We start from the raw sequence: 22,111 nt of genomic DNA, 5'->3' as shown, positions 1-22,111 counted from the left end.
TTTAATGACTGACTCAGTATGCATGCCTGAAGCGAGCTGTCTAGACAACCATTTTCATCATATTGTCACTTTCTTCTCACTAGGTTTCATGGCTTATCATGTTAGTAGAGCGAAAGACATTGTGGGCTATTTGCCTGGATTTTAGTCATTAGCTGAGAGAAAAAAAACAAAACAAAAAACAGGGTTAAAGTAATATTTCAAAGTCATCTGAAATTAAGTATAGCCTAGGTGAGTTTTCATTAAAAAAAGGTTAATTTACTTTATCCTCCAGGGCTCTACAATTTTTCGTATCTATTAAATATCTGTAATATAGGTATCGTTTATATGTATTTTTTATTTGCATTACCATAATTGTATAAATAAATAATAAAAATAAATTGTATAAATTATATTCATCCATCAGAGGCATTGAGACCATAACTATTTCCCATAAAATGCCAAAGTTTTAAATAATTTCTCAATCTGTAGTGTATCTTTCGTTTGAAACTTAATGTGGTAACATCTGCTGTACTTCTACTGAGTATGTTCTTGCTAACCATGCAAAAATAAATACTGAAGCTCTCAAATTTCTCCCCAAATAGGTTATAGCAAACTACTTCTGCACCAAAAAGGAGTATGAACCTGTAATGGGGGTAGAAATCCACTGGCCTGGGGGCAGGAAAAGCCCACCAAAAGACACACCTGAATGTGGCTTCACAGGTGAATCCTGCACAGGTAACATAATGTAATATGTTCTCATATAGCGATATTTACATAGATTGTAATTAATTGTAATAATAATTGATGATGCCAAAGAAAGAAAGAAGCATAGATTGTGCTATCATCATTTACTAGCGAATGAGATAGTACTTTAGGAAAAAAATGTAATAGTTGTCAGTGGTGCTCTTACGGCACCTGGAGTCACTATAGAAACTAGCATATGACATGTAGCTTATATTTTTTCTTTCTATCCACATGCTGACATGCAGGTTTGTCCTACTTGGTCCAAAATAGACATGGCCTTTTGTGTGTGTGTGTGTGTGTGTGTGTGTGTGTGTGTGTGTGTGTGTGTGTGTGTTCATGCAGTTTTTCCAAAGTGTTCCTGCAGTAGTAATAACTTACCAGCAGAGAGCAGTAGTGCAACACGGATCCTTCAGCATATTTGACCGTTTCATTCCCTTTGAAATGTGGCGTTCCGGACAGTGTGTGCTCCAGAAGTCAAAGTCAGTTGTGTGTGCTTGCCTGGCTACAGCCTGACGTGGCTTTCATTACAACAGAAAGGGTGGCGAGTGAATTGAGATACAAACTGGGATAGCATCAGATTAGGAAAGATAGACAGACTGGAAAGCCAGACGATAGGGCAAGGAATAAGAAGGTACAATGAATTATTCACTTGTGCCTCTGCGGCTCAGAAAAACCAATTTTTGTGCTGAAGCGTTTTTTTTTTTTTTTGAATACGGTTTTATTACACTGCCTTAAGCTTTCAGGTTGAACTCAAGGAAGCATGTGTGAGATTACTGCAAAGAGTTTTACCCCTCTTATCATCTCTTATACGAAGAAGAAAAGAAGAGCGCTACTTGGCTGTAGGTGAGCTCCCAAAAAAGTTTTTTTTTTTAAAACTCGCCAATTATCTTTTATATTTGAGGCCTTTGCGGTGGATTTATTATGCGTATAATGGTGCTTGCTATGAGACTTTCACCAGTTTTCGTAATCAGTCCTTATTGTCCTCGAGGAAATGTAGGAAATTACAAAGGTTTGTGTTCTCCATTAAAGCTAATGAGGATTATGGGAAGGCCCCCTTAACTGTGGACAACCACATCGAGTTCATCAGGGAGGATGTGAAACATGACAGGTTAGCCTTCCTAGACTGTGAAAATGCAATTGGTGATGGGGACATTTGATTGTTGATGTTTAGCTTAAACCAACACGTACTGATCAGTACTTAAGGTTTGACTCTCATCATCCACTGGAGCACAAACTAGGAGTCATTAGGACGTTGTACCACCGAGCTGACAACACACAGCAGCCGGGGAAGGGGATAAAGCCCACATTAAGCAGGCCCTGATTAAGTGTGGTTATCCTAATTGGGCATTTGTCGAAGCCAGGAAGACGCCCAAACAGTGTACCAGCCAATCGAAGAGAGGAGAAGGACACCAGCTGCCTAAGTGTTAACCAGAGGTAATTCCGTATGTCGGGGGAGTGTCGGAAAAGTTGAGACGTGTATTTTTCAAACACCGCGTCAGTTGCTTTCAAACCCCAAAACACGCTGTGCCGGAAGTTGGTACACCCCAAGGACTGGGTCCCCCGCCACAAACGGAGCAATATAACGACCAGGATTTCACTCCTACCTAAAACGACCATGGGCGGTCAAAATGACCGCCGGTTTTTAAACTGCCCAATTGAGATATTGTGGCAGGAATGAGGAAAAACACAGGAGACCAAGGCGAGTTTGATGTTTATTCCTCAACTCCAAAAACCAACTGCAGCAGGAACAACCCTGCGCCGGCGAGCCCGGGAACGTAAACCACGCCCCCAGCTCACAGTCGTGCTGAGTGAGAGGCATAGCCCCTAGTGTCCGCCACACAGCCCCCCCCCCCCCCGAACACCCAGAAGGGACTCCTGGAAAGAAAATTAGTGTCTCACTGGAGGCTTAAGCAGCCTGCCATAACGGCTGCGCCGTCCCTCAGCCGAAACAGTAGGTGAAACACAGTCCAAAGCCGGCTGAGAAGCAGAACGCTGAACCCGTGAAGACACTGCCGGGGTCCTGGAAGGAGGACGACCCCGACAGGGAACCTGGACCGGAAACACAACTTCGCCTGCCACCCTGTGCGCCGGTTTAAGCCTATCAAGCGTGACACGCTCCCTACGCCCACCCATATCTAGCACAAAACCCTTAGGACCCGTCTCAAGAACCCGAAATGGGCCATCGTATGGGGGTTGGAGGGGCGAGCGGTGAGCATCATGCCATACAAAAACAAAACAAGCCGACATGAGCTCCGCAGGCACGAACGACCGCGGAAAACAGTGGTGAACGGGGCCTGGAACCCGAGTGCTGTCGGACAAAAAAGGATAAACGGCCGGACGGGGTCGAGGAGCGGGACTCCCAGGCAAAAATTCCCCAGGGACGCGGAGCGGCTGACCGAGCACCAGCTCAGCGGGTGACGCGTCGAGGTCCTCCTTAGGAGCCGAACGCAACCCGAGCATAACCCAAGGTAAACAATCCACCCAGTTACCATCCGAGAGCGCAGCGCACAGCGCTGCCTTGAGCGACCGGTGAAAACGTTCACACAACCCGTTAGCCTGAGGGTGATACGCGGTAGTGCGGTGTACCTGCACACCCAAGGATTGCGCAAGTGCCGACCAGAGCTCTGACACGAACTGGGGGCCCCTGTCTGAGGTGATATCTGACGGAGTGCCGAAACGGGCGACCCAGGAGGAAAGAAAAGCGCGTGCAACATCCGAGGATGTTGTGGAGGATAGAGGGACAGCCTCTGGCCACCTGGTGGTCCGATCTACCATTGTGAGCAGGTGCGTAAAACCCTGTGAAGAAGGTAGAGGGCCCACCAGGTCCACATGCACGTGGTCGAAACGTCTGGCCGGGATCGGAAACGGTTCGAGGGGCGATTTAGTGTGCTGGTGGACCTTAGCGCGCTGGCACGCTACACATGCAGCTGCCCACCCCTTGACGTCCTTGCGGAGGCCAGGCCAGACGAACTTGGAACTGACCAACTTCACCGACGCCCGAAATACAGGGTGCGAGAGGGAGTGAATCGAATCGAGAACTCGACGGCGCCAGGCCACTGGAACAACGGGGCGGGGACGGCCGGTGGAGACATCGCAGAGGAGGGCAGGACTGCCTTCCTGCATCACAGCGTCCTCTAGATTGAGACCGGTACGCGTTGACCTAAGGGCAAGGACGTCCGGGTCGCTGGGCTGGTCGGCAGCCATAGCAGAGAAATCCACACCGAGGTGCACAGGACACACAAGCACACGCGACAGACAATCAGCAACAGGGTTGGACTTCCCGGCCACATGCTGAATGTCCGTTGTGAACTCGGAGATCGCCGCTAGGTGGCGCTGTTGATGAGCAGACCACGGCTCAGTCACCTTGGACATGGCAAAAGTCAGCGGCTTATGATCCACATAAGCCGTGAATGGGCGACCCTCCAGCAGGAAGCGGAAATGCCGGATTGCAAGGTGCAGTGCCAGCAACTCCCGGTCAAAAACGCTGTACTTGCGCTCGCTATCCCGCAGTTTGCAGCTAAACAATGCGAGTGGCTGCCACGCATTCGCCACACGCTGTTCAACCACAGCCCCCACGGCTATGTCAGACGCATCGGTTGTTAAAGCTATGGACGCCGTGGGTGTGGGATGGGCGAGGAGGGCAGCGTTAGCCAGGGCGCACTTAGCTCCGTCAAAGGCCTGGACCTGTTCGGGAGTCCAGTCGACAGGGTAGTTAGCCTTCTTACGCCGCAGGGCTTCGTAAAGTGGCTGAAGGAGGTGGGCAGCGCGAGGGAGGAAACGGTTATAGAAATTCACCATGCCCAAGAATTCCTGCAATGCCTTAACAGAGACTGGCCGGGGAAATTCCGGCAACGGGACCGCGCCTTGCGGCGAAATGCGGTGACCCAAGAAGTCAATCACCGGCAGTCCAAACTGACACTTGGCCGGGTTGACTATCAGGCCGTGTTCGTCCAGACGACGGAAAACCTGTTTCAGGTGCGCCAGGTGCTCTTCAGCTGACGGACTGGCCACTAATATGTCGTCGAGATAAACGAACACGAAAGCAAGGTCACGCAACACCGAGTCCATCAGCCTCTGAAAGGTTTGCGCTTTCCCCTTCAAGCCAAAAGGCATGCGCATGAACTCAAAAAGCCCAAACGGGGTGATCACTGCGGTCTTGGGCACGTCCTCTGCGCGCACGGGAACCTGATGATAGCCGCGCACCAGGTCCACCTTAGAGAAAATAGTGGTACCTGCCAGGCGTATGGAAAAGTCCTGTATGTGTGGGATGGGATAGCGGTCATTGGCGGTGACGTTGTTCAGGCGGCGAACATCGCCGCAAGGCCGCCACGACCCATCCGCCTTGGGCACCATGTGAAGCGGCGAGGCCCACGGGCTGTTGGAACGCCTCACTATACCCAGACGCTCCATGATGGCGAACTCCTCCTTGGCTGTAGCCAATTTTACCGTGTCGACGCGCCGCGCGCGCGCAAAAACTGGCGGTATCAGAGTGGGAATGAAATGTTCTACCCCGTGTTTAGTAACCGCGGTGGAAAAGGCAGGCGTAGTCACCGATGGAAAATCCGCCAGCAAACGCTGAAAAACATCACCTAATGCTAAAAAATTAGCGTGTAGAGCCGAAGTCACGGAGAAGACCGTAGGTTCACACTTTAGCCGTGTAGGCAACTTTCTTTAATCCACGGTAAATCAGCGAGACAAACAAAACCCACAGCTCGACTGAGCGGAGGTGGCAAGAATAACCAGAAAACTGGCTGGACAACCATAACTTAACCCTGCGTTAACCTGCCAGGGCAACCATGACTTAACCCTTAGTTCCTGGGTTGAATTCTGTCCCCAATACGTGTCCACCACATGAGCCCCCCCAGAATTCGCCCTAGTAATCGAAGTCAGGCAGGCGTGGGTGGACGACAGGCCGTCCGCGGCGGCTCCGGATAACAGGGGCCGGAGTGTCTCTGGGAGGCATTGACGCGGGCCTGTGGAGGTCGGCCTGAGGAGCAGACGAGGCAGCTCGGGCCTCCACGGGGGGAGGAGGCGGAGCCGGGGGACGACTGCGACGAGGAGGTTGGGCTAACTCCAACGGCTGCGTCAAGTCCAGGTGTGCGGGTTTAACTCGGTCCACTGAAACATGCTCGGCCGTGCCCCCAAAATCCACCACCAGGTGCTTAGTTCCCCGTTCCAGGACGCGGAAGGGGCCGTCATAAGGGGGTTGCAGAGGGGGGCGGTGTGCGTCGTGACGGATGAACACGTAGTCCGCTGACTGCAGACCTGGGGGCACCTGGGACACCGGAGCGCCGTGTTGGGCGGTAGGGACGGGTGTGAAAGCTCTGACCCCGTCCAGCAAGGAGGCTCGTTGGTCCACAGCTGACCAGGGACGCGTTGCATTGGGCATGAAATCGCCTGGGACTCGCAGCGGCGTGCCGTACACCAGCTCCGCAGAGAAGGCTTGTAGGTCTTCCTTCGGGGCGGTCCGCAGGCCCAGCATGACCCATGGGAGCTTGTCAACCCAGTTGCAGTCCTTGGGAGTAGCCCGAAGCGCAGCCTTCATGGACCGGTGGAAGCGCTCACATAGGCCGTTCGCCTGAGGGTGGTAGGCGGTAGTGCGATGAAGCTTGACGCCCAGAGCCTCACCCACAGCATTCCATAGCTCTGAGGTAAACTGTGGCCCGTGGTCAGATGAAAGGTCGGAAGGCGTACCGAAACGTGAGACCCACGACCCAATAAAAGCCCGGGCCACATCAGCAGACGTCGTGGATGCCAGGGGAACAGCTTCAGGCCAGCGCGTAGTCCTGTCCACCACAGTGAAGAGGTAGGTGAACCCATGGGAGGGGGGTAGGGGACCAACCAGGTCGACGTGGACATGGTCAAATCGTCTCTCCGGCACTGCGAAGCGTTCCAGGGGCGCCTTAATGTGGCGGTGTATCTTAGCCCGCTGACAGGCAACACACGAGTCGGCCCACGCTTTCACGTCTCTCTTAAGTCCCTCCCACACAAACTTAGCAGAGGTCAGGCGCACGGATGGCTTACCGCCTGGATGAGAGAGGCCGTGCACAGCTTCAAATACGGGGCGTCTCCAGCTGTGCGGGACGATGGGCCTGGGCTGTCCTGTGGAGACGTCACACAGGAGGGTGACACCTGTGTCGCTGAAAGGAACGTCCTGCAGGCGGAGCCCCGTGTCGGAGGCCCGGAGACGGAGGATGCTCGGGTCCTTGGCCTGGTCAGCAGCCATCTGTGCATAGTCAAGGCCTAGGTGGACCGCTCCAATCACTGCCCTAGACAGGCAGTCAGCTACCTGGTTAGACTTACCAGCGACGTGCTGGATGTCGGTAGTGAATTCCGAAATGTAGGAGAGTTGTCGCTGCTGGCGAGCGGACCATGGCTCGGCCGTCTTGGACATGGCAAACGTGAGGGGCTTGTGGTCCACGTACGCAGTAAACTCGCGGCCCTCTAGCAGGAAACGGAAATGCCGGACGGCGAGCCAGAGACCGAGGAGTTCCCTGTCAAAAGTACTATACTTGCGCTCTCGGGGTGTAAGCTGGCGACTGAAAAAGGCCAAAGGCTGCCAAGCCCCCCCCACCCACTGTTCGTGAACCGCACCAACAGCATAGTCCGATGCATCCGTGGTTATGGAAATAGGCGCTGTAGGTGAAGGATGCGCTAGCAGGGTAGCCTGGGAGAGCGCAGCTTTAGTCTCGGTGAACGCACGGTCCCGCTCTGCTGTCCAGTCGACCGCCTGGTTGGGGGACATGCCTTTCAGCGCCTCGTACAGTGGCCGGATGATAATGGCGGCTCGAGGAATGAAGCGGTGGTAGAATGTCACCATCCCGATGAACTCCCTGAGCGCACGAGCTGTTTGGGGGCGCGGAAAGGCCGCCACCGCTTCCACCTTTGAGGGCAGGGGGACTGCCCCGTCCCCAGTGATGCGGTGCCCGAGGAAATCCATGGCTGTCAGCCCGAACCGGCACTTCGCCGGGTTGACGATCAGCCCATGCTGGCTGAGGCGTGTGAAGAGGGCATGAAGATGGGACAGGTGTTCTTCCTCGGAGGCGCTGGCGATGAGTATGTCGTCCAAATAGACGAAGATGAAAGGAAGGCCACGGAGCACTGGATCCATCAGCCGCTGAAAGGACTGGGCCGCGTTTTTGAGTCCAAATGGCATTCGTAGGAATTCAAATAGGCCGAATGGGGTTGTCACCGCTGTCTTGGGGATGTCTGAGGGGTGCACGGGAACTTGATGATAACCACGGACCAGGTCGACTTTTGAGAAGACGCATTTGCCAGACAGGTTTGCAGAAAAGTCCTGGATATGCGGGACAGGATAGCGGTCAGGCGTGGTGGCGTCATTTAGTCGGCGGTAGTCCCCGCATGGGCGCCAACCTCCATCAGGCTTAGCGACGATGTGGAGTGGGGACGCCCACGGGCTGTCAGAGCGGCGGATGATCCCCATGCGTTCCAGGTGCTCGAACTCAGACTTGGCAATGGCGAGTTTGGCGGGGTCGAGACGCCTGGCTCTGGCGTAGACCGGGGGCCCCTTCGTAGCAATGTGATGCTCCACCCCATGCTTAGCGGTGGGTGCAGAGAAGGTAGGCTGGGTGAGGTCAGGGAACTCAGCGAGGAGGCGGGTGAACTTGTCTGCCTCTGAGAGAGAGTTGGCTAGACCTGCATAGGCCGCTTCCCTCCGCGTACATGCGAAGGAGGAGAAGGTTAAGGCATCGACCAGACGGCTGTTCTGAATGTCCACTAGTAAACCGTAAGCGCACAAAAAATCAGCTCCGAGGAGGGGAAGCGTTACATTGGCCATGACGAACTCCCACGTGAAACGTTGTCCACCAAAACACAGTTCTACAGACCGCACGCCGTAGGTGTGGATAGGGCTGCCGTCAGCCGTCGCCAACTGGGGGCCCCGCTCCCCGCCCATGATGTCGACGTCAGTAGCAGGGAGCACGCTTCTCTGTGCGCCCGTGTCACAAAGAAATCGCCGACCGGAGATGGTGTCGAGGATGAAGAGTAGCCTGCTCGTATCGCCAACACTCATGGCCACTACTGAGTGTTGGCCCTCTCGTTTCCCGTCGGCCTGTAGTTGCAGGGGGAACGGCACCGTTTAGCTTTCGCACCAAATCGAGCGTGGTACATACAGAGTCCAGAGGGCTTGTAGCGGTCTGATGCTGTGGCGCCACCGTCGGGCCACGCCCGCGATGTCGGCGGGGGGCCAGTGAAGGTAGGAGCCAGCACCCCGGCATGGGAGGAACGTTGTGTAGCGACGAAGAATCGGTCAGCCTCCTTTGCCAGCTCACGGGGATCAGTGATGGTGGAGTTAGCGAGCGCAGTCTGGACGTGGGGCGGCATGTTGCGCAGAAACAGCTCCATAAACAGGAAACATGGCTTTTCTTGACCCAGTAGGTTTAACATCCTGCTCATTAGCTCCGATGGTTTGCCATCTCCCAAGCCCTGAATTGCGAAGAGGCGACGTGCTCTCTCCGTTGCAGACAGTTCAAAAGTTTCAAGGAGGAGATGTTTAAGTGCGGCGTATTTACCATCGGCCGGTGGGTTGGTTATGAAACCGCTAATCCTGGAAGCCGTAGCGCACCCCAGCGCTGCCAATACGTAGTAGTACCTGGTCTCGTCTGCTGTTATGTCTCTGAGCGCGAACTGTGCCTCAGCCTGCGCGAACCATGTAGCCGCGGAAGACTCCCAAAACTCCGGCAGTTTAATTGCAACGGCGTTCGTAGCCATAATGTGTGTGGTTTCAGAAAACTTATCCGAAAACCGACGTCGGGGTCACCAGTGTAGAGCCGAAGTAACGGAGAAGACCGTAGGTTCACACTTTAGCCGTGTAGGCAACTTTCTTTAATCCACGGTAAATCAGCGAGACAAACAAAACCCACAGCTCGACTGAGCGGAGGTGGCAAGAATAACCAGAAAACTGGCTGGACAACCATAACTTAACCCTGCGTTAACCTGCCAGGGCAACCATGACTTAACCCTTAGTTCCTGGGTTGAATTCTGTCCCCAATACGTGTCCACCACAAGCGTGTGTTAACGGCCCGGCCCCCCCTGTCTCGCACGGAACAGAGGCAAAAGACACAGCATCAATTAAACGGCGGTTTGTAACATCAACCAGCAGACCATTAGCACACAGAAAATCCGCGCCGATAATAGGAACAGTAATGGCGGCCACTACAAAGTCCCACTCAAAATGGCGCCTGTGGAAGCAAACAGTCACCAACCTTGTGCCAAACGTCGCAATGGACGAACCGTTAGCTGCACTTAACTGTGGGCCGCCGCCTTCGGCCGAACTGTCTGCCTTAGCAGGAGGGAGTAGGCTCTTTTGCGAGCCTGAGTCCACCAGAAACCGTCTTCCTGACATCGTGTCCTTAATGAAGAGCAGCTCACTACGTCCGCCAGCGCCCACAGCTGCTACTGAGCGCTGGCCCTGGAGTTTCCCGGCGTCTCAAACGTGCACGGAGGGACGCAGCGCATCGCTTTGCCGCCGAACCGCTGGTGGAAGAAACAGAAGCCTCTCCCGTGCCGTCTCCGGGCAGTCACTTCAGCCACCACTGCCGGGTCCGCGTCCTCCGACGTCGGCTGCAGAGGCTCCGATGCCACACTCTGCACAGAGAACCGTCTGGTAGCCAGCAGGACCCGATCGGCCTCCTCAGCCAAACCTCGGTAGTCACCAGCGGCCAGACACGGGGAGTTAACCAAAGCCGCGCGCACAGGAGACGGGAGCTGGCGCAGGAAAACGTGCGGGAAAAGGAACCCACCTTCGTCTGAGCCTAGCAGCGACAGCATACTGTCCATGAGATCCACAGCCGTCCCGTCGCCCAAACCGGATAGGGAGAGGATTCTATCTGCCCTCTCTGCGGCAGATAGACTGTACCTCCGGAGCAGAAGATGTTTGAGGGCGACGTATTTATCGTGTTGCGGAGGGGCGCGCAACAGCTGCATGGCCCGGCGTGTGGACTGCTGGTCCAGCGCAGCGACGACCAGATAGTATCTGGAGTCGTCCGCGGAGATTCCACGCAGGTGGAACAGCGCCTCGACATGCTGGAACCACGAGGCCGGGTCGCTCTGCCAGAACTCTGGGAGCTTCACAGCCGCGGCGAGAATGGCCGACTGTGAGAGTTGGGGCGGCGTGGCCCATGTGGATTCACACTCCTCTTCTGCTCCAAACATGTTCAATTCGGGGTCACCAATGTGGCAGGAATGAGGAAAAACACAGGAGACCAAGGCGAGTTTGATGTTTATTCCTCAACTCCAAAAACCAACTGCAGCAGGAACAACCCTGCACCGGCGAGCCCGGGAACGTAAACCACACCCCCAGCTCACAGTCCTGCTGGGTGAGAGGCATAGCCCCTAGTGTCCGCCACAATATTAATTGATTGCATATGTTAGTATGTCTGTTAGGAAACGACTGACACCAAAATTAACATTTTAACAACTTTAATATTATTTTTACACAATTTAAACTTCAGAGAGATGGTCCAACCTGAATAGCAAAATTGAAAAAATGAAAATATTACCTGAAAAACCAAACGGAAAACACATATTGCTAATCTAACAAACGCAACGAGGCCTACAAAACGTGAAACGCAAAAAAAGAACTTACAATAAATATTGAAACAGTCCCAAACAACGACCGGAACTTATAAACTACTAGAGAGACCATGGGCAACCATGGTTTTAAACTCTACATTCTGTCAAGATAAATACCCAATTGCGATATTAATGCATTGCATATTGTAGCATGTCTGTTAAGAAGTAACTGACACCAAAATTAACATTTTAACAACTTTAATACTAATTTTAAACGATTTAAAATCTCTGCTGTCCAACGCCTTTAAATACTGCAACGCCTCAGTGGTAGTCATGGTGCATCTGAAACGGTGGCTGTGAGCAGACATGTCGGAAATAATCAAAAATCAAGTTTAGACTATTACTCAGCACTGGAGAATGCTAGTGTGATCCTAGGATGGAGCAATTAACTTCGCGAAGGAAATGATGCGACCAACATACGTCATAAATAGTGACATGACACGCATGATGACGCACGGTCATTTTGACCGCTCATGGTCGTTTTAGGTAGAGCTTATCATAACTTTGTGTGTGCAATTGATCTAAAAATAATTTTAATGCAAATACGTGCAATTTTAGGAGCATTCAGGGAGCGGCAGGTCTGTATCGTATTTTTTTACAAAGTTATTAAACTTTGAAAATCCAAAACGATCAAAATGAACACCTTGGTCGTTCTAGGTGCCAGGAGGATTGCCGTGACTTGTACATCGCGGAACTAAACAGACGCTGTCCAAAAGAATGGCACAACACAGAAAGAGCTAACACATCAGGCCAGGACTCCGCAGTCTACACCCATCTACAGGCCAGTGGCCACTCTATCAAGGATGAGGATTTGCACATCCTTGATAGGGAGGGACGCTGATTTGAACGGGGAGTCAAAGAGGCCATCTATGTTAAGAGGGAACGACCTTCCCTGAACGGGGGGGGGGGGGCTAAGCGTACATCTGTCGCCATCTGTGATTGCAACCACGCCCCGATCCTCTGAGAGTAGTACACATGGCTATTGTAACCCTAGTTGAGTTAGTTAGTTATTGTTACTCTAGGTTTGCATATGAAACCGATCATTGGGTTCAGTCTTATGCCACTGTATTGTTTGTAAGGGTAGGGATACCTGCAGTCAGTAAACGCTGTGTCCAGATGAACTGATTCAACATTCTGTGATTTTTTTACCTGGAGGGCATACACAAAGACATTTTCACCCAATATTAAAATTAAAAGAGAAAATGGTAAATAGATTATTTTATTCTACTACTGGGGATAATCAATCCATGTTTTGATGTCAAAATGAAAAAGATAAATGAAAGCTATCAAAACATTTTGCACTTAACATTAGCTTAACATTTTAAGAGAGGACTGGACCGAATCGACTCCATTACAACTACGGTAAAGCATAGCAACGGAGAGCTAATCAGGAAAACATAAGGCTGCTATTCGAAAAGTAGAAACAGGCGGAAACACTGATGAGAGAAGCATCACCACCACTTCCCTTTCCGCTTTGTGCCAGAGTGGTACACATGGAGCCCCCCCCCCCCGGTGTCCATAAGGTGCCTCTGCACTGCAGAGCACTGCAGGCCTGCCCTGCCTGCTTTGATTGAAGGGTGGTCCATGCCTCTCATTACATAGGGCTCAAATATGGCAAATGGAAAACGCAAATGGAAAAGGCAAAACTGTACAATGGAAAGGGAGGGGATAAAATGAAAAAAAAATGCTGCTTTATTTCTTGCAGGTAATTTTCCACTTTCAGTTTTCTTTTAGATGTCTTTTTTTCCATTTTTCACTGCTGTTTTTCAATTCAAGCTTTTCCATTTTCAAACTGCCATTTTATGACACCCATTTGTCATTTTATGATATTTGTTTGTCATTTCAGTATCAATTATCATTTTTCAGTTTTCTTTTTAGTCTTGATGTTTAAATATGGGCTGATTATCTTTAAAAAAATTTATTTATGGTCACCTTTTTCAATGTTCTTAATGGGAGAAAATTTCCTCCATAGAGAGGCTCCAACTGCACTGGGTTATACTCACTTGAACTTGTTTAACTTTCATTTAGCCCAGTGAGCTATCACAGCTATAAAGGTGACTACTACTACTACTTTCGGCTGCTCCCGTTAGGGGTCGCCACAGCTGATCATCCGTTTCCATCGCTTCCTGTATTCTGCATCTTCCTCTGTCACACCAGCCACCTGCATGTCCTCCCTCACCACATCCATAAACATCGTCTTTGGCCTTCCTCTTTTCCTCCCCCCTGGCAGCTCCATATTCAGCATCCTCCTCCCAATATACCCAGCATCTCTCCTCCACACATGTCCAAGCCATCTCAATCTTGCCTCTCTTGCTTTGTCTCCAAACCATCCAACTTGAGCGGTCCCTCTAATATAATCTTTCCTAATCCTGTCCTTCTTCATCACTCCCAATGAAAATCTTAGCATCTTCAACTCTGCCACCTCCAGCCCCGCCTCCTGTGTTTTTGTTAGTGCCGAGTAGACACCTTTATAGCTGACAGCTATAAAGGTGACGACTCATGAGAATTTGACTTTGAAAGGTCATGGAGTGCATCCTTATGTTTCAGAGAGAAGACTTCTTGTCATCATGGGGATGATTGCTGGTTTGTTATTTGCAGGAACAACTGGTGTTTGTTTGCTCTACAGGTACTCCACAAATATGCACACAGACTCTTCTCTCTCTCGCTTTCTCTCTCTCTCTCTCTCTCTCTCTCTCACACACACACACACACACAGGCATGCACACATAATTATACATACAGAGCGCACTCTTGAATATTCATAATATGTTCAATCATTATGAGTTTTTAGGCAATATTCCAATACTAGAGAAAATCTTCAACCAATCATACCACTCTAATTCAGAGTACTTCTGGAAGCCATGTATTTCATTATCTGTTTGGCAGCAATAATTTACCTTTGAACACAGTAGGTATCCTTATTTTTTTGAGGGGAAAAAAACCATTTCCTTTTACAAAGCATCACCTTTAATGTATTCTTTGAAGTAGGAGCAATTTTGCAAGTATATGATTTTGCACCATGGCACAGTTGCATGTTTTCTCCAGATTTATGATTACATGGTGAATTTATTTCACATGGCTGAACATGAAGCAGCCTGAGGTGATGAGAGCTAGTATCGGCTTTAAGCTGTTGATCTGTGCAAACCAAGGATAATATAAAGAGAGTAGCGCTAATCAGATTGTACAACTTTACCTTCATGGATTTTGTTTTGGGCGGGTGAATTATGTAAATGACAGGTTACGGTAAATGCTCTGTAATTCCTCAGGTTTTTTTTTTCTCGTCAAGCATTTTAAGAAGTCTAGGTTTTGAAACAAAGTTTACACGAAAGCAAGTCTCTGTATTAGAGAAACCAAAATTTAATCAATTGCCAGTATACTGCTATATGACGAATTGTCACATCTGATGCTGTTTTAGCACCAAGCAAATCTACCGCGACTATGCAGCATGGAGGTTTAGTAGTTAGCCTCACAGTAGGAGGGCCCTGTGTTCATTTCTTTGCTTTTGCCCAATTCTAGCTGGGATAGACTCCAGCCATCAGTGACATAAGATAAAATAGACTTTATTAATCCCTGTGGGGAAATTTATCCTCTGCATTTCACCAGTCCCAACACACACTGTAGCTAGGGGCAGTGGGCAGCCACCGTGCAGGCCTGGGGACCAACTCCAGATCTTCTTGACATGCCTTGGTCAGGAGTATTAACCTATATATGCATGTATTTTCAACACAAAATATGTAAGCAGGTACAGACAATGGATTGATGGCCCTAACACAAGCACCTTTCTTCCTGTACTACAGGAAATACATTCTACATGAGTCTCCAAGAGAGTTTAATGTTGTGGAAGATTGACCCCAGTGAGGTGACAATCATGGTGTCCTCTTCAACTGACAAGGTGCAGATTATTTGTGCAGGCATGCACTTTGTGCATATCCATTCTTGGCAGCTCCTCCTTTTTTCATTTGGTGCTTTACACTCATTAGTTTCTGTATCAGTTTCTCTCTCTCTGATCAACATGAATGAAAATGACGATCCATTTTTCCTATCTCAAAACCAAGGCTTGTCACACCTCCTTGCAGTCCATGTTTGGCGACACAACAGATGCGCCAGCTTCCCACAAAACGGGCATCTACAAAGTAAAAGAAAGTTTATTTGAAGATTTCATTTTTTTTCATGCTTTGATTCATCCTGATAAGATTGAAGGATGAAGGAGAGTAAAGGATTCATTTAAGTGTGAAATCTGGTTCTTTTGATATTGAAATCCTCAGCAAAGAGCCAGTTAGATCTGTGCTTAAACCATTTATTGCTGTTTGATTTATCATGCTGATTAGTTGCCAGCGTTAATTTTTGTTCTGGTTGCTCCATTTTTCAAAAGCCTTTGCTTCTTGACTATTTAAGGAGAACATTTGCTGGGTGCGTTTCCTGACTGTCAAGAATGTGTGTCTAAATGGGGAGCTACTTAGCGAGCTGAAACAGGTGAGCCAAAATTGTTAAAAGAGCAGAAAGCTTGTAAAAACCTAAGCAGCCGTCTTGAGATTCTGTGTCTACTTAATGTGGCAGACGCACTGTTTGTTTGTGTGTGTGTGTGAGAGGGGGCATACAAATTGTGTTTGCTTATGCGACGTTGTGCAGCTTTTGTGCATGTGCTATTTGTTTTAGTGCAGAGAACTGAGCCATCCAAATGTCTGCAGCTTTATCGGCGCTGGTCTAGAGGCCCCACAGCTTTTTCTTATTACTGAGTACTGCCCTAAAGGAAGCCTGCAGGTGAGCATAAACAACCACCCGCCTCCCCCACAGACATGCAAAGCATTTATCTTGGCCTGTTTCCAAAAGTTTATACTATTGCATGACTTTACGGTTCACTACCTGCCTGTCTTCAGGACATTTTAAAAAACAGCTCCATCAAGCTTGACTGGACTTTCAAATATTCCTTGATGCTGGACATTGTAAAGGTATCAGTGAGTTTTTTCATTGTTGTTTTGCTCACCTGTTTTCATGTTTGTTTTATTTTTTTCTTTTCTTGGATTATATATTTTATTAGAAGGTGTCTCACTTTGAAATGAAATTACAGAGTGCTATGACTCTGGTGTTGTGGATGGCCTGTATATTACCTGTTAACGCACCCTGAAACACATGACTTGACACTCTTAACAACGTTCACAAACAACAGTCAATGAAACTGCATTTCCTCATCACAGAGTATCAATCAAGATGTCAGGTCTTGTTTCCTGCAAATCAAGAATTGATGGTCCATGACCCAATGCGTCTTGAACATGATGGTGTGCATCTGTGTTCGTAGGGGATGGACTATCTGCACCACAGTCCATTGCGTTCTCACGGTCACCTCTCTTCCTCAAATTGTGTGGTGGACAACCGTTTTGTCTTGAAGGTGACAGCCTATGGCCTGAACCAACTCAGACAAACCCCATCAAGCCAGGACGACAACATCACCTTTCCCCAAGCAGTGGTCCAGTGAGTGTTCAAAAACAGGGGGTCGATCGGGAGAATTAAATGAACAGATAATAAAGACAAGCAAGGGGGGGTGGAAAAGAATTGCAGGGAATTAAGGCAGAAAAATAAAGAAAGGATAGCGTCTGGGTAGCGTAGAAGTTTATTCAGTTGCCTACCAACATGGATATCGCCGATTCGAATCCCCGTGTTACCTCTGGCTTGTTTGGGCGTCCCTACAGACAAAATCGGCCGTGTCTGCGGTTGAGAAGCTGGATGTGAGTATATGTCCTGGTCGCTGCACTAGTGCCTCCTCTGGTCGGCCGGGGAACCTGTTTGGGGAGCGGGGGGAGGGGGACTGGGAGGGAATAGCGTGATCCTCCCACGCGCTACGTCCCCCTGGCAAAACGCTTCACTGTCAGGTAAAAAGAAGCAGCTGGCGACTCCACATGTATCGGAGGAGGCATGTGGCAGTCTGCAGCCCACCCCAGATCAGCAGAGGGGGTGAAGCAGTGACCGGGACATTTCGGAAGAGTGGAGTAATAGGCTAAATACAAATGGGGAGAAAAAAAACAAAGAATCTTTTCATTGTCAGTGGAACAGAGAACTTCCAAGTGTTTATGTGAATCAATGAATGACTGAATTTCTGCAAAACTAACTGGATCTGGCATGTTCCCGTGTGTCTCATCAGCCTTGCTGTGGCGCGCCCCCGAGCTGCTGAGGGACCACATGCCCCTGTCTGGCACCCAGAAAGGGGATGTTTACAGCTTTGGCATCATTGTTCATGAACTGGTCTACCGATGTGGCCCGTTCTATATCCCAAACTGCAAGCTTAGCTCACAAGGTGGGCCTGATGCATGTGTGAGTGTATTCATGTGTGCAAGTATTGGTAGGTCTGTTAGTTGGACATGACCACAAAAAAAAAAAATCAAAAATAATCTGAGTCAAACCAATATATAACATGCCAGAGAAGAAACTGCTACTGACAAAGGTAAGTATTCTGCGTATCTATTCTATTCTACTCTTAGTATGCCGTCTTTGAAAAAAAAAAGATGATAATATTAATCTTAAAGAACTGAAAATGAAGCATCTTATGACCACAATAGAGTCAAAGAGACATCATACGCAAGCTTGAGAATACAAACGAGAAATTGCTTACGCCTGTAGGTGGAGCCAATGACGGCAACCAGACCAAGGTCGATGAAACGGTTTATAAATAGAACCTTTGCTTGAATATTTTTGGTTGCACTTCATTCCTAATTTTATCATGTTTATCTGCTTAGATGTGCAGCATGTCCTTGGTTTGTTTTGAATGTGTACATGTACGTGTGTGTGTGTGAGAGAGAGTCTTCAGAAACACCTTGGTTTCTGGCTCTATTGATTTTTTATTTGCATTTCTGTGGCTCTTTCCTGTTGCCTCGCTCCTCCTCTTCTCCTCCACCACCCACAAAAACACACACATTCCTGTCTTCACTCACACACACGCACGCACACGCACACACACACACACACACACACAAACACACCTATCCTTCTGCAGAGATTGTAGAGCGGGTGAAAGCAGGTGGTTGCAGTCCTGTGCGACCTCACACAGACCGGGTCTTATGTCCAGAGGATGTGGAGGCTATGATGACCTCCTGCTTGGAGTGAAAGGCCCATAGACAGACCTGACTCTTCCTCCCTCTGCCTTGCTGTCAAAAGACTCTGCCTCAGCAGGTGAGAACTCTGACATTTCATTGTGAAAAGTTTTCTTTACAGGTATAAATGGTCACCTTCAGGCCTCCATAAAGTGACAAACTCTATAGAGCTGCCAGCATTAATAACCCAGCTCTCCTGTTTAATCTGCAGAACTGGAATATGATTTACTGTATCTTACCCCTGAAGTAATTATTAAAGCAACACATTTGTAGGTGGCTGCACAGTTTGTATTAAACTATTCTGCTTTAGCATTGTCACTCCCTCCAGGAATTAGACCAGACCATGAGTTCTCTGCCACAGATGGATTTATTTGTCTACACCGCTTTTCTTCCTTAAATCCACCGTCAAACTTTAAACATACAAAATGCACAGAACAACAACATATTACTATCGCATAGTACAAGCTGTAAAACATAAATATAAAAATGCACAATGACGAACAAAAATACAAATAAACATACCTCGCTGGCTGCACCAACCTCAAGGGAATGAGTCCACTTAAGTATAAATAAATTAAATCTTCGAAGAAATGAACACTGAAATAAAAACTCCCGATTTTAAATGGAGTACAAAACCTCTTACTCCTGTCGACTTCTTAGAGGAGCACTGCGCCACAACAACAAAATATGTCCCCTGTGCAACACAAACTGCACACCCAGTTCTCGTGCAGCTCCAATACAAACAAAATCAAAATTCACGAAAATAAATCATATAAATAATGTGAGAAAACACAATATATCAAATACTGACATAAATAATATTTATGGTAGTTAAACTCCCACCAAATCACAGTTATGGTGATTTCACTTCTGAATGCTTCTGTTTGGACCAATTTGATTATGAAAAGCTCTGCTTCCTGTCTCTCCTCAACAGTTGTGGCTTCACTTGTTTTAGGCTTGAGACCCTTGATCCGCTTGGCATGGCGCTTGAGACAAGCAATTGCTTTGACAGCTCTTTTCCAGTCAGAAAACTTTGACAGGCGGTCTAGCAACGTCCTGTCTTCCTTCACTTTGGTGTTAAGCACCTAGGTTTTTCGGAGTTCCGGATCGTTGTCAATGACCTCTCCCACTGTAACATGTCCTATGGGCAGCTCCTTTTCCCATAGAAAGTCTGGGCCAGTAAACCAATTTGAAGCCACAAGCTCATTTGTCATTAGGGTCCTCGAAGCATGATCTACAGGATTATCTTCGGATCTTACATATCGCCATTGTTTGGGATCTGTAGTCGTCTTGATTCTTTGGATTCTGTTCGCCACAAAGCAGGTGGTTTGAAACCGTCTGGCATCATTGTTTATATAGCCAAGTACGATCCTCGAGTCTGTCCAAAAGTATTTCTGAAGACCATCTATTTCTAGCTCATTTCTGAGCATAACACTTGTCCTTGCTGATACCACAGCTGCAGATAACTCAAGCCGTGGTACTGTGGTTACCTTGGTGGGTGCAACACGCGCTTTCCCCATGACTAGCGAGCAATAGACATCTCTGTTGGTGTTGATAGCTCTGAGATATGTACACTCCCCATAACCTGTGATGCTAGCATCTGAGAAGTGATGAAGCTCATACTGCTTGACATCTATGAAGTTCTCTGGAATATAGCACCTTCTGATCTTTACCTTAGACAGGTTTTGAAGATCTTATAGCCATGATTCCCACTGTTTTCTGAGCTCTTCTGGGAGTGGCTCATCCCAACCAAGTTTGTCTCTACACATTTGTTGCAAGATCTGCTTGCCCAGGAGGATGAATGGTGCTACAAACCCCAATGGGTCGTAGATGGAAACTACTGTGGATAGCACTCCTCTTCTGGTCATCGGGTGTTCTTTGACAATAACTTTGAACTGGAAGTCATCAGAGGACACAAACCATTGAACACTGAGAGCTCTTTCCATGAGCAGCTCTCCTAAGACCTTGAGCTTGACTGGCGGTTTGGTTCCAGGTGTGACTTGCCTTACAATGATGCGATGACTAACTCCAATTGCATCACCTTCATGTTCACATGGTTCACCACAACTCACTATGCTCCAACCTAAATAGGTTTTCTGGGCAAAAGGTTGGGTTTCCTCCCCACACACAACCTCTCGAGGCACTAGAGCTTGTGGGCAATTATACCCAATCAGCAGACCAATCTCACATTCCATTTGCGGAGTGATGCGTTCTGCTAGATGCTCCAAATGAGGCCATGCCTTGGCAGTCTCTGGAGTTGGGATGTGTGTCCGATTAGCAGGGATGTATTCACGAGTGTAAACTGTCGGCACTGTGATCTTCTTAGAGGAGAATAGCCCTCTTATTTGTAAGCCTTTGAGTCTTTTGCAGGGTACAATCGACCCTTTTGATGACAATGTTGACAGTTTCAGCTTCACGTCTTCTGTGTGTGTCTAAAACATCTGCCACTTCCTCAAGAATGAATGAGGAATCGCTTTGGGAATCTAGTAGAGCGTAGACAAGTACTTCCTTGCTTGAATCACTCTGAGTTGACACATAGACAGGTGTTATTGTCGAAGTCTGGGTACTATTGCCGTCTTGTACAACTCTGTTGGATGTGGTTTCATTGGTGACATCCTGTTGTAGTGTTGACTTTGGCTTTCTTTCCTTATTGTTACTTATTTCCTTAGATTGTTCTCTCTTTGGTTCTTGTTCTGGTTTTGAGCGGTTTTCATTTACGCATGTGGGGTGATGCTTTGAGCAGGTGTCACAGACCATCCTGTTACCACAGCTCTTGGAATGATGGCCAGGACCCAAACAGCCGAAACACAGTTTCTCACTCTGAATAAACTTGACTCGGTCAGCAACTGGCTTTTCAATAAATTTGCGACACTTGTGCAAGGGGTGTCCTATCTTCTTACAAAATGCATATTTGACTATGTTCCTTTCACTGGTGTTGGTCGTGAAGATCTTGGCACCTACAGTTTGTTTCTTGGAGAAGACTACATTTTGACTCTTAACCTTGGCTTTGTCAGGTTCACCTTGCCGTAGTGCATGGTAGGACATTATAGGATTACACACAATACTAGTATTGTCACGATACCAAAATTATTACTTCGATACGATACCTGCCATAAATACCTCGATACTCGATACTGAACCGATACCACGGTAAAATTCTAAAATATCTGGAAAAGAGTGTTCATCTCTACCCAGGAAACTCAAGAAGCCTAGCCTCCAAGAACAACAGACGGTCACTAACGGCTCCAACGACTCTCATGACCACTGAACAATGAAGTCGAAAGTAACACCCCCAACGACCGTCGCTGCTAAACAAATCCAAATCAGTAGCTCCGATGGCGATGGGCGCGGCTGGACACCAGAGCACAAGAGAGCCACGCATATCAATAGCTCAGATAATGACGGGCGCGGCCAAACATCGGTACACAAAAGAGCCACTCATATCTATGGCTGTTAGCGACGGGCGTTGGTAAACATCTGATCACAAAGAGCCACGCATATCAATAGCTCTGACAACGACTCCTTGAGGATAAATACTGAGTCTCATCACCAGCCTGTCAGACTAGCTTGGTCTAGTCAGAAAGGCATGAACTGAGGAAGCCTCTTGGATGAGAGGCGAAACGTCTTCACGGATATATACCAAGTCCAGTTGCACTTGATTCAACTCCTTTGGATAACCATGACCTGGATGAATGAGAACATTCACAGACATC

At 48.5% G+C, this 22,111-nt stretch overlaps 1 protein-coding gene across 1 annotated transcript in view; it reads left to right on the top strand.

Moving 5' to 3' along the window:
• Positions 1–22,111, top strand: part of si:dkey-37g12.1 (atrial natriuretic peptide receptor 1) — a 61,171-nt gene that overhangs the window by 6,325 nt on the left and 32,735 nt on the right. Inside the window, 13 exon segments of the mRNA XM_056280495.1 lie at positions 582–714; positions 13,864–13,942; positions 14,732–14,775; positions 15,114–15,219; positions 15,356–15,449; positions 15,712–15,789; positions 15,973–16,099; positions 16,132–16,265; positions 16,613–16,780; positions 17,297–17,300; positions 17,453–17,605; positions 18,302–18,402; positions 18,404–18,477. Coding sequence (XP_056136470.1) covers positions 582–714; positions 13,864–13,942; positions 14,732–14,775; positions 15,114–15,219; positions 15,356–15,449; positions 15,712–15,789; positions 15,973–16,099; positions 16,132–16,265; positions 16,613–16,780; positions 17,297–17,300; positions 17,453–17,605; positions 18,302–18,402; positions 18,404–18,477 — 1,295 coding nt within the window.

This window comes from Lampris incognitus, chromosome 5, assembly GCF_029633865.1.
Source record: "Lampris incognitus isolate fLamInc1 chromosome 5, fLamInc1.hap2, whole genome shotgun sequence".
NCBI classification, from domain to species: Eukaryota; Metazoa; Chordata; class Actinopteri; order Lampriformes; family Lampridae; genus Lampris; species Lampris incognitus.
Note: the sequence above shows the minus strand (reverse complement) of the source record. Positions and strands in the feature narration are given on the sequence as shown.